This window comes from Plectropomus leopardus, chromosome 24 (genome assembly GCF_026936395.1).
Source record: "Plectropomus leopardus strain MGB_pleo_1.0 chromosome 24, ASM2693639v1, whole genome shotgun sequence".
NCBI classification, from domain to species: Eukaryota; Metazoa; Chordata; class Actinopteri; order Perciformes; family Serranidae; genus Plectropomus; species Plectropomus leopardus.
In genome coordinates, this window is record NC_142199.1 from 16999400 (window position 1) to 17016227 (window position 16828).

The 16828-nt window shown below is 41.8% G+C and overlaps 1 protein-coding gene across 5 annotated transcripts in view; it reads right to left on the minus strand.

Annotated features, from left to right (window-relative positions):
* Positions 1–16828, minus strand: part of nbeal1 (neurobeachin-like 1) — a 54921-nt gene that overhangs the window by 13189 nt on the left and 24904 nt on the right. For all 5 annotated transcript variants that reach the window (XM_042512933.2, XM_042512932.2, XM_042512931.2 and 2 more), the window contains 21 exons: positions 15900–16471; positions 14666–14798; positions 14271–14390; positions 13826–14135; positions 12847–12932; positions 12512–12601; positions 12218–12395; positions 11992–12125; positions 9744–9903; positions 9186–9288; positions 8936–9095; positions 7325–7483; positions 5903–6062; positions 5002–5090; positions 3740–4345; positions 2723–2898; positions 1807–2095; positions 1423–1731; positions 1178–1327; positions 768–925; positions 378–502 (listed from right to left, as the gene is read on the minus strand). In XM_042512933.2, coding sequence (XP_042368867.1) covers positions 378–502; positions 768–925; positions 1178–1327; positions 1423–1731; positions 1807–2095; positions 2723–2898; positions 3740–4345; positions 5002–5090; positions 5903–6062; positions 7325–7483; positions 8936–9095; positions 9186–9288; positions 9744–9903; positions 11992–12125; positions 12218–12395; positions 12512–12601; positions 12847–12932; positions 13826–14135; positions 14271–14390; positions 14666–14798; positions 15900–16471 — 4267 coding nt within the window. The remainder of the gene's footprint in view (positions 1–377; positions 503–767; positions 926–1177; positions 1328–1422; positions 1732–1806; positions 2096–2722; positions 2899–3739; positions 4346–5001; positions 5091–5902; positions 6063–7324; positions 7484–8935; positions 9096–9185; positions 9289–9743; positions 9904–11991; positions 12126–12217; positions 12396–12511; positions 12602–12846; positions 12933–13825; positions 14136–14270; positions 14391–14665; positions 14799–15899; positions 16472–16828) is intronic.

A 16828-nucleotide genomic window follows, 5' to 3' on the forward strand; every position in this document is an offset into this window, starting at 1 on the left:
ATAAATTAGAAATTAAATAGAATGAACAAATCAATATGTGGAAAAAGGGGGAGTTAATTAAATAAATAAAAACAATAAAATAGAAAAGGGGTAGAAAATAAGTCGAGAAACCAAAAAAATAAAAAAAAAATCTGCAGACAAGGGTTTTGAATCAAAACCCACACATGTAGACAATGGTTGGCTACTAATTACAGAACAAAGTGTTCCAGATACTTGTTTAAGAGGATTTTCAAGGTCAGTAATCGGTTTATTAACGTAGATGAGTGTCCTAACATACTGTACACACACTTCACACACACTCATCCATTCACTGAATTTCCAACTGCTGCCAAAAATGAGCCAAAATATTCACGAATAAAGAGAATATGCTGTCTTACCCAGGTTGTCTCTTAGAGCGCTGGCCTCTCGGTGCGGGTCAAAGTTGTAATTACGAACCAGCTTCAGCCTCATGCGGGAGAAGTTCTCAGCACTGGACAGCCTCCAGTGCATCTCATCCTGCTGTCTGTTTGAAAAAGTGACAAAAAAAAACTTGAAATACTCCTAAAACCAGCAATTATCTGCATAAACTGCATTTATATTACATTTAGACACTTTGATGTGGTCCTATTTTTCCTCAATGCTGCTAAAATTGTTTCTATATTATGTTCGTAGGTATAGATTAAAGTTGACCCAACACTGAGTTTTAGCCCACACTGATGTTAGTTAATTTTACTACAGTAGATAGTACACAGTGGAAAAAGACAGAGAAGGAGAGAAGATGTGTGTACCTATCAGCCCAGGGTCCTCTCTCACACACCAGACCCCTGCGTGCTGCCTTCCACTGCCTGAGTGTGGCGCTGTTTTGGCTGTGCTGCTGCTTCAACATGCTGTTGTAGCGGAGGTTCTCCTGGCGGCCTCGCCGTGAGAAAGGCTCCACAAATTGCTCCTGAAGAAGCAAAGAGGAGGAGATTATAGGAGACAAGCTTTAGGAGAGGGTTGTTTTGTGCACGTTACGTAGGTACAAGGCAATCAAAAAAAAAAACCCAAAACAATAAAGTTAAGGGAGAACAGAGGTAATCTCCAAACTACACAAAAAAACAACCTAAAAACAGATCAAATTCTAATGAAGGGGTTTATCATGGGACAGACTTAAAACAAAAAAAAAGATTATTTTTCATTTATTACGGATGAAACTAACCTGGAAGCGGATCTTGCTCTCCCCTCTCTCCCTCTCTCTCTTATGCAGGCTGACCATGAATGCCTCGTAGCACTCCTTCCAGTACAGCGCCATGGTCTCATGGCCCTGGCTGAATGTTTCGATTTCATACTGCTTCATGTACGGAATAATCTGGAGACAAATGGGAACAAAACAGGGAACATTTCCATCATGTCTTCCAAAACATTTCTATCTAATATTATCCGAAGCAAATGTAAATCTCATACATATTTGTCGAGGTAGACGCGCCACTCGGGTGAGTTGCAGTACAGCTGGAAGTCCTCAAAAAAGGACGGGCTGCCGTTGGTGTCGGGGAGCTGGGGGAGGTGCAGCTCCATGTAGAGGAGGCGGTGGACTTTGGAGAGCAACGTTCGCAGCAGAGGAACCAGGAAGGTGTACGTCTCCTCTGTCTGCTCCTGGATGGAGCGCCGCAGGATGCACTCCACTTTACCAAGCAGGTAGCAGGCCTCGTCCTGGCTGGTCACCTCCTTGGTTTGCAGAATGCCGTTGAGTTTGGCGGTGGCCATGGCGCACACCTGGGACAGAGGCAATTTAGTATCGTGCCTGCATGGGCTTGATTTGTACAAAAAAATACACATGAATTAGCTCACATCAGGGTCCTCCTGAGCCATGAAGCCCAGCAGCAGTCTCAGTCCGACTTGGGAGAGCTGGAACCACTGAGTGCCAGACGTGTACCACACCATGAGGCTGTCCATCAGCGTCACCGTCTCCTCCAGCACCTTCTCCGTCCACAGCGCCGGATTGACGAGGCCCTCCGCCTGCAGGAAGTCTTGTACCATGTGAAGCAACCGCACCGCGTTCTCCGTGTGCTGCGGCAACGTGGCGGCTGATGGCTCGCGGTTATCACTCACCGCCCACTCCAACATACGCTCCATCAGACTTCAAGGAGAGTGAGACACATCGTTAGAAGTCGCTTGTTGCCTTATTTTCCCTTTTTGAAAGAGGTCAATCATGTTCACTCAGGTTTCAAAAGGTTTAAAATTCAATGACTTTTTTTTATCACAACCTATTCAATGACTTTTCCAGTCCTGGAAAATGTGATATTTAAACCCTAGAACCCTGACTGATTTTAACTTCAGAAAATTATAATTAATAATAAATAATTCTCACAATAATATATTTATAATTATGCTACATAATTGTTACTTTTTAAGCACTTTTTCAGGTCATTTCCATGTTTGTTATTGCATTTTTTCTTTTCTTTTTTTTGCCCATAATCAGGTAAAATTTTCTTATATTTTTTTTTTTACTAATTTGGTGCAAATGTTTTAGGTAATTTCTTCTTTTAAGTTTAAGTTTCAATTTTCTGAAAGAAATCAGTCCAGTTCACTGAGGTTTTAAAAGGTTAAAGATTCAATGACTTTTCCAAAACTTTTAATAATTCCATGACTCTGCCAGGTTTTTCATGACCGTAGGAACCCTGAAATGAGTTTCTCAAGCCTGCCTCTTAGAGCATTCAACATGTTTTCAGCTCCTGTTATGTTAGGAGTCGAACAGAGGGCTGACCTGAGTTTGATTTGGTCGACAGGAAGCAGCAGCTCGTTGGCGGTTCCCAGTTTGGTGAGAGCTGAGAAGACCTGGCCGCGCTCCAGCCACGCCGAGTCGTCTGACCCTTCCACACCGCGCCACATCACGCACAGCACGATCTCCAGCAGCATGGTGCAAAGCTCTTCCTCCGCCCGCTGGGGGGCAACATCACACCATGAGGGCAAAAGAATATCATTAAAATAAATGAGATGAAACTGAGATAACATTGATCCCTCTGCAACAGTAGGTAACAGGATACAGCAAAAAAAAAGGACATTTATGAGAAGATGACAGCTGATGTCACCAACACCTAGGAGAATCTTAAAGTTTTCTGCTGTGTGTGTGTGTGTGTGTGTGTGTGTGTGTGTGTGTGTGCAGCTACCATTCCCTACATCACTACTTGCATCCTAATACCTCTCAAAGCCATCTGACAGTTTTATGGGTTTCAGCATGATCCCCTTTAATCTGTCTCTTGATATAAACTGCTCTGTCTTAAATGCAGCTGGTACTACATTTATATGGGTTAAATTTATTCTGCTGCACAGATCAAACATTTTGTCACATTCCCCAACCACCACAAGTTTTAAAATGGTGCATTTATTTCTATACGTAACTGCCAGCCTCCTGCTGTGGGAGGAGACAGGTCGTCTCTCTTCCACCTCTGCCCTCCAGTGGCACGCTGAAATGACTGAAGGGAGCTCACTGGATGAAAGTCAGTGTTGGGCTCCCTGAGGTGCCAGTGACATTTCCCCCGCTGAGTAAGAAGCTCCATCTGTTTAGTAGCATTAATGCAAACTCAGAATACTGTCGATCATATGAAATAAAGATGCCACAGGTTTCTCATCTTGCCTGCGAAATTCTAGGGCAGGAGTACTCAACATGCTTTGCTTGGGGGCCACTTTTGCAAAATGACAGGAGGCCAGGGGCCAATCACAGCAGCCCTATACATGTTTCTAGGATAGGTTCTGCATCCAGTGTGAAGAGCATCCAGCTCACCTCAGCATTGTTGAAGGACTCGCCCAGTGAGATGTTGTCACTGAAGAGAAAGCTGTCTTCAGTGAGGGAGGAAGTTGCATCTCGATCCCCGGAGCCTCCTGGGAAAGGTTTAGAGCTCTCCAGGGGGGACGGTGTGCTGGGCATGCTGCCAGGCGTCTGGCTGCCGCTCTCCCCACCCTCGTAGGCCTGCAGGTGGGACAAGTCTAGCGTCAAGCCCCCTGACTTGCCCACCACCCACGGCTTGACGTGTAGCTGCGGCTCGGTGGAGGCACAGGAAGATGGCGTGTCCAGCAGCGAGATGACATCACCGTTGTCCATGCTGTCCACGGAACGAGTGTCACCTATGCTGAGCCGGTCATCCTCCAGCCGGTCCAGGCGGCCGGTGCTGCCTGCACGCGTTCTCCTCTCCAGAGGCAGCTCCAGGCGGTTGGTGCTGCCACCGGCGGACCGGCTCAGGTCCAGGCTGCAGGCGCTGATGGTGTCAGCGCCGCGCAGTGGCAACGACGCTTCACCCCGCAGGTATAGTCGCATCAGAGTGTCCTGCCAACACTGCTGCCTGGAGATCTGGACGGCAGCGTCTTGTTGGGATTGTAGCAGCTGGTAAACCTGAAGACAGCACAGAACAAAGCTTAATAACTGCTGAACATTAGCTGCTAATGATTAAACAATTCATGTTTTTCCAAATGTTAATGATTTCTAAGTGATGCACTTTAAACTGTTCAGTGTTACCATACATTTTCATGTACAAAATATCAAAACTTTTTCCATTTCTTTTTTCTTTATGTCAAAAAAACCCCCCAAAAAATTGCTACAAAATTTTAAGTTTTCTGTAAAAATCAACAAATAAAAAAAAACCAATTGATTCATCTTAAAAAAAACCTTTTTCAAATACAACATGCCTTCCAAATGCATTCTCTTAAAAAAAACTCCAAATGTCTTTGAGTTTCCTCTAAAAATCGCCCTGAATTTTCAGGTTTTCCAATGACTGCGAGAACCCTGATATTTACTAGTTCCCGACTTCACATGCAGTACCTTTATATTCTGATACCAGTAACAAAACTCTGATTATGAGAGGCATTTCAGGAAATAATGGATGAAAGGAAACAGGGAATACCTTGAAGAAAGGAAATTGAAGTTAGAAAGCATTTAACCAAACCAATCAATCGCTGGGGCCTCCACTAATTTCCTGTGCCTACTGTTAATCAATATTCTATAATTCACAGTGTGAGAGTATGCAGATTTAAGTGCAGGTGTTTTCTCACCCTCTTACAGACGAGGAGGCGCACGCTGGGCCCGGCCCGGTGAGTGAGCTGGACCAGAGCCATCAGGTCCTTGTAGTTCACCACATTATCTGCAAATGTTAGACACACACACACACGCCCAGTTTTACGTTTGTGCAGATGTACATGGTATTGATTGGCGTCTCCATGCGTTAACGATATGGTTTGTATCCTTTACTAATGACAGACAGGGGAGCAATCCTGTTTATTGCATCCAACATAAATCCTGAGCTCCACTGATCTGTATTGAGCGTTGATCTGACATTTTTTTAAGCTCTTCTACAAATCTGTTCAGCCATAAACTCCAGCGAGCTGTAATGAGAAACTTGATGAGCTGATATGGGGAGGTTGATCTACACTGCTCCTCTGTTTAAGGGGGAAAAAAAGACCAAAAATGACAAGTACTGTCAAAGAATGAGACATAAGAGTGCTGACCTTAAAGGGATATTTCACAAATTTTCAACCAGCTTTGCATCAAAACAATGTGGGTAGTGTGTGCAGATGAAATGTGGCAAACTTCCCTCGATCTAACCAGTGCCGAAATATCGCCTGCAGTTTTAGAAAAGAATATATAGCTGATCAAGAGAGTTACCCACCCCTTTCTCTCTTTCTCTCAAACTGAAACCGAAAACCAATCAAGCGGTATAACCAGGCAGTGCTCTAGTAGCAGGAGGGTTAACTACTTATAAGCCAGACTGACCAGTGATACTGTACTTAACGACAGCAGCTTCTGCAGCATAGACACAAATCTTTTAAATCTTATAATCCCTCTTTGTCATTATTTGCACACAATGAGGTTACAGGAATACTAGCTGAATAGCAGAGGAAAACAGTGTTAATATAAGTAATATATAAGTAATGAAAAAAAAAAAGGCAAGCCGACCTGTGTGGAGGACCTGGTTGAGGAGACAGCGGATGAGTGTTGGAGTGATGTTAAGTTCAGAGAAGAGCAGCGACAGGCCGGCGTAGCCTGCCTCCCTTAGCCTCAAGCGCTGCTTATTCTTCTCGTAAACGCGGTCGCAGCGCAACATGCGCTCAAACAGCTGTGCAGAAGAGGAATCAACGGTTATAATCACATCATTTAATATTATTTTGTAATGATGTATAGTGCCGCCATCGTGGTATTTTTCTATTGAGTAAGATTGTTAAGAATTGTCTTTAGTTTTTATGTTTTGTGTAGTTCGGAGTGACCCAAAGTCAGTTATACATTTAAGTGCATGGGCCCTGAATTGACTCAATACTGTCAGTCAGTTAGGACAGTAAGGACTGTTAAAGGAGCTCTATGTGACATTCAGAGCTAATCTGTAATTCAGAGTTTGCGTTGGGATTGCCTGCACACGGTAACTGCCACTGTGCAGAGCAGTGATTATATATTAAATGATATTTTCTAATGTCAATAAAACACAATTGCGAGATGACGGCGTTTTCGTAGAACGATGTTATGTAACTTCTCCTCTCGATAACATTCAGAAGCATGGTGATAGCTGTTCAAAACATCAACAGGTTTATTTCTGTTGCGCTACCGCACAAGCTGTCAAAATTCCCAATCGAAGGCGAAGTAGGCATGTTATGTGAGCGATAATGAAAAGGCAAGCCCTTATATGTGGGAGCGGCCACACATGAGGGATTTCTGGGAGGTGATAGTCCACGATTTCACAGAGGATTTGTGGATTCAAAACTTCCGGATGATCCGATCAACTTTTAAAGAGTTATGTGATGCAATAACACCTCTTGTAGCACCGAGGGGGCCACTTCATACCGACAAGCACATAGCCATAGCATCATGTGACTGAAAAAAGCACAAAAAGTGTTTCCATTTCAGTTTTCGAAATTGATGTGTTCCCTTAGACATATTTTATGTTTGCAATTTCAATTTGTGCAATTTGAGAGTTAATGAAAACCTCCCTACTGTGACACACACGCAGGGACTCACAAGTGCAAGCGTGGCCAGACCCTCTACCACAACAAAGAACAGATAAGCTCAGATTGCAACACACAAAGAGCAGCATGACTTAATTCTCTGCTCGGGACACCATTACTCCACTACATCTTTACACAGCCACTTGTTGTTTGCTGCTATTTTAATGCTCTAAATGCCATATAGAGCTCCTTTAAGTGAAACAATTCTAAATCCCATGATTGGTTGTAATGAATACCAATGTTAGTTAAGCTGAGTTAATTCAAATTCCCTGTCTTTTCTGCATCTCAATGATGTTCCAGAAATTCCACGAATAATCGCGACATTTTCCGACCTTTTACTCAGTCAAAGTAAGTCAGTCACTGTGCTCTAGGCGTAGTAACCTACCTTGAAGACGAGTTCTCTGAGTCGATCTGAGTGCTTATTGTTGAGGAGGAGAGCGTAGCAGGAGTCGGCCGCCCCTGGCTCAAAGAGGAGCAGGAAGAGCTGGTCTCTAGCCGGACTGGTCTGAAGGAGGCTGATTAACAACTCCAGCAGCCCACACAACTGCAACACACACAAACAAAACTAGGTTTAGCTACTATAACATATATTTAACAGATTTCTACATTGTTTTGAGGATGAAATCAAAGGCCCTAAAAGACAGAAAAACAGCTTATCATATCTCATTTAAACACAAAACAAATAGGAGGTGCAAGGCAAAGCACGTCTGACAACAATTAGTGCTTATATTGTAAGATTTATATCTGGTAAATTTATGTAATGTATTTATGCAATGTAATGTAATATATGTATGTTTAATTAAAGATTATGTTCTGATGAAGTGAATATTTCTGAGTTTTAACATAATTAGTTAAGTTGGAAGCCTCAGTCTGACTTAATGAACGGATAAAAAGTATCAAAGAGATGCAGCAGATGCCCAGCTGTGAAGGAGGATGATGCGATTATATTGACCATATGTTCATAGAGGGCGATGTGAGCTTCCACATATAGTCCTGTGGTGTAAAAGGATATGCAAAGTGACAGACAAAATGAAAAACAGGAACGGCACTAAAAAAAAAAGGTAGAGAGGAGAGGAAGAGGTTTGACAGGGGGTGGAAATTAATTTCACAAAAAAGTAGGCAGATACAGAGACATGTAAAAACTTCATCTTGTGAGGCGTGAAAGGTCAACTTATTTCGCAATGAAATCCCCAAAAGGCAAAAGTGGTAGGCAGTTTCACAATATATAGGTCACCTGGCAAGCACATACGAACAACATGTGTACCTACTACATATGTCTTGTTGCTGACACGCCTCAAAGTACTTTGTTTTTTGGACTGGCTCCCTGCGCAGCTAAAAGTGATTGAATCTTTTGTTTACAGTGAATGCTGTACTCCCCTAATAGGATTTTAGGAGTATTCTGGTCCTTGCAGGGGACAATCTTATTAGGCTACTGTATGATTTCGTGCAACAGGATAGTGCTTTAGCACTATCTTATCCGGATCTCAAACTGTCAGAGAAACACTGATTTTTAACACTAAACTGCTTAATTCAGTGCCTTTTCTGGTTTTAATCACCTGGTACATTTATTTTGAGACCTCTGTGAATAATTCGGCTCCCGGGAAAACCTCCTTAACTATTAACACCGAACCAGAAGAAGCTAACTGCAATGACGGCATTGCTCCGTCTGTTGTTATTGTTTTAAGATCTCTTGCAGGAGAAAATGACATATTGTGCGTTTAAATATATATGCTTTACCTCCAGTGAAAACACAATTAAAGTTTCAAATTCTCTTTCAATTATTTTTATGTATTTTAATCAAACTTCACTTTATTCTATTCATTGATTCATTCATTCCTCTCGAATCCTTGGCATTTTTTTAATAATTTATTTAATTACTAACCTATTTATGTTTCTACATGTCAGTGTACAAAGCAAGCTCTTCAAACAAATTTCCTCTGGTGTGATTAATTAAGTCGTCTGAATCTGAATCTCTCAAAAACCTGCTCCTCCTCACCTGCTCCTCGTCTCCAATGGCAGCGATGTATCCCAGAAGGCTGTGCATCTCATCCTGTGACATGCCCTTGCTGATGTAGTACTTGATGAGGCCGCAGAGAGACGCACGGATGGTCCGAATGTCGTCCTCGCTCAGGTCACTCTCTTTATTACTGTTCTTCCTAAAGGACAGAGGATAATGATGATGATGCTTTGTGACACAGAGACTAAATGTATTGGGCAGATATGAACTTTGGGAAATGGAATCTCACCCGTAGTAAAGGCGTACAGTGTCCAAAAGGAACTGAACGCCGTATTTTTTTCTGAAGTGCTTCCTGTTGTCTTTGATGACGGTGGACATGTACTGGATGTGACCTTCATTAAAAGAAAGCAAATGAGCAAAACTTAGAGCTGGTGACACAAACTGTCTATTTTTCACACAGAAGAAGAAGCAGCATCACATCCAGTGAAGAAAAATATATTCAGATACACAGACTAGAATAATCGCCTTGGGGTTGAGTGCCTCCCGGTACCATTCAAGTTGCATGTACAGTTTACATCCACATTTGTCCAGACTCATATGCAACCATGACAGTTCGCTTCCAGTATGGATGCTGCTACAAACAAGCTACATATTCTGAAACAGGCACGCCTCGCACACATCCCGCACTGGTCTAAATAAATGACTCCTTTTCACTCTGACTTCAGCTCACAGACATCTGCATAATCTATGTACTGATGTGCAAAAGAAATAGTCGACATTTCCTTTCTTACAGACAAACGTAGACATGTTAACCACACACACACACACACACACACACAGATCTAACCTATACGTAGAGGGAAGTCTCCTTTGTTCCAGATGTTGAAATTGAACAGCAGATGAGTGTGAAGCTGCTGCAGAAGAGCCTGATTCTTCTCATATGTCACCTGCTCTATCAGCAGCTGCACAGCAACCAGCACGCTGACATCCACATGACCTGCTGGCAGCTAAACACAAACAAAAACAACAGATTGCATTTCATTACTACAGCTTTAATTATAAGCACATATAGCGGCCACACGTGCACATTGATAAAAAATAGAAATGGGGAAACACGCACAAGAAATTAAAGGGGGGGGCTTTTAGGAAACAAAGCAACAAACATAAACAGGTACTTATTATGTAAAGCCCCATAAACCATGATAAGGCTTGTTCGAACACAAGCTTGACATCCAAATCCCGCCTTCACGACACAGATAAGGAACACGTTGGAATGGGGTGATGCACATTAGTGGTTAATTTTACTTTTATCATTCACAGGGTGTGGTTACTTGGCCTAGAGGAGCTATTATCATGCATTTGCTTTTATCTGTGTCTCTGTGGAGTCTTTTATTTTCCCATGCGGCAAATGCTGATTCAGAGGTATTTCCTCCGCCCCCCCACACGTTAAACAAATAAATACTGAGGAACAAGAGCTAGACAAAAGATAGAAAAGGAGACAGGGACAAAAGTTATGTGAGGTGAGCTCAGTTCTCTGGAGGAGTCATGCATCATTAATAATCTCACACTGTGTGAGTCTCATACATTATCAGTGTAATGAAAACTATAATAAGCCTGAAGTCCATCAGCAGAGACTTTTCATTTGTCCTCTCAAACCCTAACTAATCCAGTTTGAATAGAAAAACAAAAGCAGCTTATGTCATTTTTGCATAGGCTAATATTATGTAAAGTCATTATGTAATTAATGCATTTTGTGGAATGCACTCCATTTGTAGAAAATGACCAGAAATGCTTTTAAGACATTCCTCTAGCTTTTGCCTTTTTACTGTAACAGCAGAAAGCCGAAACTAAACATCTGAAGGAGGAATACATTTTATTTCTTTATATATATATATATATATTTTTTTTTTTTTAAGTTTTACCCACAAAATAAAAACAGAGCTAAGACTCTTACAGGATTACTATTAACTGGGGACCTGTATCTGCAGCTCACTTTGGGAACTTGCATTGTTTTAAAGTCACAAATTGCAAAGAAGCATAGGATTTATGTTTCTGGTGTAAACTGTCTCTTGTGGTCCTCAGGTATAAATTGTAAACATTTAATATTTTTAATTTCATCTGGGCTGCTCTCAAGAAAACTTGAAAACTGTTTTCCTCAGACATATGTTACCAGAGGAAAGTGAGGGAAGTATGGTAATGGCATGTTATCAGGGATTCCCCTCAACTCAAAAATATTTTTATTTGGTTTATGCTCACCAAAAACTCTGATCTTGACAATACTGAATTGTATCTGTGCAAACTCACTAATAGAGATGTTTTCACATTTCTCTACTGAAGGCGGTTATGTCTGCGCACTTGCCTAAAATTGTAAATTTAAACGTACACCAGGCAAGTTAATCTAGGTACGTCACTAATATGACAACAACAATACTACTCAACTGGGGAACAAACCTGAACAAAACACCAACAAAGAAACCAGATATCTCCAAAGCAGAGCAGATGAAATATGAAAAACTGAGCCAGACCGAATTAATCTTAATGCAAACTTTTGATTAGAACTCTGGGAGATCATTATGAACATACTGTAACACTATAGCAGATAATATTTTATGCACTATTTTATCATCATCCTGATAGCCTGGTAAATGTCAGCACATTAACATGATGTTAGAAAAAAAATTGAATTATCGTGTTAGTCTGGTTGAAACTGGACGAAATTGAATTTCTCGATATCACATTAACACACTCAGATAATGTGACTGGAAGTCGAGCTATTCCATCATGTTAACGACTCAGTGGGACTGAAAATGAAGTGACACTTATTTCTCAATGGAGTCAGGTGTTTTTGATAAAATAGATTCAAATCCCCGTCGGTGAGGGCTGACTTTTAGCAAGGTAAAGCGATGGAAATATTCTAAATATAGCATTTACTTAAACTGATATTTATTTATTTTGGTGTCTTTAAAAATAATCAGTGCAGGCAGAGTTTGCGTTGCACCATTGAACTGTATGAGTGCGATGCCATGGTTTGTAGCTTGACTTAATTGTGCAAGTAAACGTGCTGATTGTGTGCATAATTGGGACTGAACAGAGACCTTCTGCAGCAGCGCTCCCAGCGTGGCGACACCGTGCGAGTGGAGCAGATTCTCCTGGTTGATAAGGTGTCTCTGCAGGAAATGCTTCAGCACCAACAGGAAGGTGGCCACCAGATTCTTCTCCAGACGTGCCTCTATAACAAAAAATTAAAATGCATTTGATTCTACATGTGCCCGTGTGTCACAGGTATATTGAGAGAATAAATATGTAGGTGACAGCGTAGACCTGAAGCCCTGTTGGATGGAAGAATGACCCAATCCCCCTCGGCTGGCGTGGTCACATCAGGGGTAATGAAGTCTGAGCCAGCTGCAGGATCACTGGCCTGCTGATCAGGTGTAATCAGGGCCAACTGCTCCAGTATAGGGAGGAGCACCGGCAGGCCGCCCACACAGTTGATCATATCCTGCCACAGATACAAAAAAAAAAAATAATCAAACAGAGAATACATCCGTGCAATTCAGGTTTTAATATCCCTTTTGAGCATACACAAAATTTAAATGAGCTGCATGCTCCTCCCACCTTGATATCCCAGTTGACAACTTTGTTCCCAGTCAGGCGCCCATGCAGCATGTTTGGAGACAGATCTAGACAGATGGGGTTCCTACACGCCTGTTGACAAAAGCACCGTGTTGAGTTAGCAGCTAGCGGATTTCCTTTTAATAAATGATAAGACTGTGGTACAAATATTATTTGATCTTGCTTTAATTTCTACTCATAACAGGAAATGGAAATATGATTATGTTTGAGATGACTGCAAAATAAAAAAAACAGTATTAAAGCATACTGATATGACTGCATGTGGCTTATTTTCAAGCTTTATGAAAGGATGAATAAAACCACAGGGGTCCAATCACCTTGGGCGAATAGTGCAGCAGCAATTTGGAAGAAAGGTCGCCGAGGTCTGATTCCTGGGCTTTGAATGGAGAGATGCAGTTTGGACCTGCAGAAAAGACAGAAGAGTAGGAGAAAGAAAAAACAAAAAACAACTGTAGGCTTACTTCTAATTTTGTCTGATCTGCTGCAATATTTTCATGTGAATTTGACTTTTTTTTTAATCTTAATAACTGGTCTATTTATAATTTTCTATGATCACTAAAGATGCATCAATTGCAATTTTCTTTAGTGCTATCCAGGTGTGATCAGATCACACGAGACGCGTGTTGATGCCAGATCTAAACAGTGTAATGCTCACACTGTTGCTACTTCACTCTTCTAACCAGGGTTCCTACAGCTTAAGACAAGTTGTATTTAAGACTTTTTAATGCTACTCTGAATAAAATTTAAGACCAATTTAACAATAACGAAACATTTAAGAAAAAAATCATGAACCCACATCAATTACTTAGGGTTAGTAACAATGTTGTCAAGATGTTTATGGTACATAAAAACTTTTTTGGTCAAGTTAAAAGTTTAATAGGCGACTTCTAAGCTTCTGAAGTGGAACACATGGAAAATATATATTATTAAAGTATGCATTTGGGTTGCCTTGAGAATAAAAATGAATTGGTCACTTCATTGGATGTGGTACATGTGCTGTTGGCCGCTCTATCCTTACCTACATGATGGTAATTCAAGGGGGGTGTTCTGGTTATTTAGAGATTTTACAATGCAACGTCAGAATTTTATTTCTTTTTTAGTGTTTTTTAAGACTTTTGACCAATTAATTTAAGACATTTTAATACCAATCAAAGCCTTATTTTTAGATTAATGAATTCAATGCCTTTTAAGACTTTTTAAGGATCAGCGGGAGCCCTGCTTCTAACAAACACGCCTGTAATCCTTTTTATCCCCCTACATTTCTTTGTCCTCCTCTTCACTCCTCCTGCTACTTACCAGCACTGCAGATGGCTTTGATGTGGTTGGGCTGCAGGGGTTCATGAAAGACCATGACGCTTCCCAGCTGCCCCTGCAAGGAGGTAGGACTTCCCCACTCGCTGTCCTGGGTCCCTGCAGAGATGAGTTTGGTCACAGACTCAGGCTTCCCTCCCAGCAGGCCCCCCCAGGTCTGCGGCGACAGGATTGCGCCCAGTGAGGAGCGAGTGGTGGGCGTGGTGGCGGAGGAGAAGGGAGGATCTGGGATCTGTGAGGGCGGGGGAGTGGTGGTCCGGTGGCCTGCTGAGCCGATGCAGCAGGAGATAAACGGCTGTGGGTGGAGGACAAATGAATGAGACAAGGGAGTAAACAAACGAAAACACGCAAACATTACATTTCTGTCTGTGACAGTCAATAACAGGCACATAGCTGAATAAAAAGACACAAAAGAGAGTGCAGGTCTCACCTCTGTCATGGTGGGATACTTGAGGGGGGCCGACAGTTTCTGCTGTCCATCTACATAAATGTACACAAGACTCTGCCCAAATGGCCTCTTTCCTGGTACGTGCACCACACCGATGCTGTGCTGTAGACAGAAATTCAGACAGAATTTAGTCCCTTTAATCCTCACTGTTGCTCTCTTTAATCAGTCGACAAAACATTTCGTGAAAAGGTGCTAATCTTCTACACAGAGGGTGCCATCTGTGTTGCCAGACTTAAGGATATTCAGATTTTTAGGTTAACGTCTCTAAGGAGGGTCATCTTCTTCTTCTGTAATAGTGATTGCATATGTTGAGTGCTTAAAAAATGGAAATTGTGTCTGCATTTCCATATTTTCTGATGTCATTAAACCTGACGCACCCAGAGAGAGTCACAGAAGCAGTAGTCGGGCAGCATGACGGTGACATACTCCTTCTTCGTGCAAACAGCCACCACAAGCACACCCACGGAGCTGATGAAGGCCTCAAACCCCGTCCCTCCGGGGGTAAAAAAGCTGCATGGGATGAAACAAATAGAACATAAAATATTGGCAAACAGTTTGAGCGAAGCGTGACATAAAGAACCTTTTGCCGGAATACTGGGCCTGATGCAAGAAACAATATACAAACAAATTTTGTCTTATTTTTGCTTGTATCCACATTTTGTTCTTATTTCGGTAGCACCCACTTTTTCTGGGATTCACCAACGTTTTCTTTTGCTCCTCTCTTAGGTAAGAGAAAAAATTTACGAGAGATCCGGAGCACTCTGGCCAAGAAAAGAAAAAAACATCTTGTTTTCACAGTCTACAAATTGTTGCCAGTGCAAGAAAAAATAAGTTTTATATTTGAGGAATATTTAAAAAATGCATTTAAACAGATTCATATTATGAGCGAGTAATTTTAATGACTGGGATATTAAATTTCAAGGCTAAATATAGCTGACCAGTGCTAGAATGTGACTAACTACATTTACTTAAGTACTGTACTTAAGTTCAAATCTGAGGAACTTTAATGTTTCCTGAGTATTTTTATCTCATGCCACTTTCCACCTATACTCCACTTTTTCCTCCACTACAGTTATTTGGCTACTTTACAAATCACGATTTTTTGAACACAAACTAGATGTAGTGAAAATAATAAGCAAGTGGTTTTTCATTCAAAAATCATTTTATGGTTCCAGCTTCTCATCTATTCTGTATGTTTGAGGACTTGTTGCTTTTCCTTTTAATTATTTAAATTATTAAATTGAAACCTCTTTGCATGAGTACTTTAAATACCTCAATACATTTCCCTTAAATCACATTTACTTTGTTTAAGTTTATTTAACAGTACATCAGTTTCACTACTGCAGAAGTTCCTCTTCTTCCTGCCCTCATACAGTGTTTAGTTTGTGTTACTTATGCTAACAGGTGACTTATGATCAAGTGGGATTCATCACTGAACACATGTGGACAAGAGCAGATTTGGATAGTTAGGATCATTTGCTGCATGAGGCCAAATCTCAGAAGAATCACCTTCTAATGATGCTATAGTTTGTCAAGACTGAATGCTCTTGTGCTTCCATCTCTCTCCTCAATACTTCCCCTGCCTTTATTCTTCTTCTTTTTTCCTCTCACCTGTACAGCTGCTTCCTCTTGTCCTTGCTGAGTGGGCCAAGCTGCTCCTGATCGAGTGACAACCAGGCAAAAAAACTAAAGGCCGATCCTGGCCAGCGCTGCACTGTTGGGACTACGATGCCGGCCATGCTGGGTGATAAGTCAAAGTACTGCATGGCGCTCTCCAGGCCCTGCTTCCGTACCATAGCCAGGAGGGCTCTCAGGGCAGGACCCACATATGGGTGAGCTTGTGTGGACTCCGGAGGCCTGAGAAGGCGCAGGAGTACCAGGAGTTCCCTTGCGCTCAAGGACTGGGAGCCCAGTAAGCCCAGCAGCCCCAACAGGCTCTCTGCGCAAGCTCGGTGTAGCCGTTGGTGGCGTTCCAGGCCTGCCAGAGCTCGCATGACCATGGCGGCATTGACGCAGGTGGCGCGGGTTTGGCGGTTGAGGCAGCTGAGGCGGCGGAGCCAGTCGGCGGTAAAAAGCTGCTGCTCCGATGAGTCCAGCTCTGGGAGCCACTGGACCAGCAGCAACAAGGGCTCCACATTACTGATGCCCAAGAGCCCCACCGAGGAGTGCTCCCCCTCCACCGCCTACACACACAAATACACATAAACACCAGCAAGATGAAGACACAGAACACACACAGATACACACACAGAGTATTAGAGAGCACTATTTAGTAACAGGGTTCCTAAAAAATAAATGTCATATTTTTAAAGATTTTTTAATGCAACTCCAGATTGAATTTAAGACCAATTTTACAATAACCAAAACTGAAAAAAAAAACAAAAAAAAAAACGTGAACCAATATTTTTTTGTCCAGTGACAAAGTTACATCTGGTTAGAACTGGGAAATACCTGGCATTTATTTGTAATTTTTATAACCAATTCTGTGTGTCTTACTCACAAAAGTGTGTCTTAAGTAAAATTATAAAATAAATAAAAAA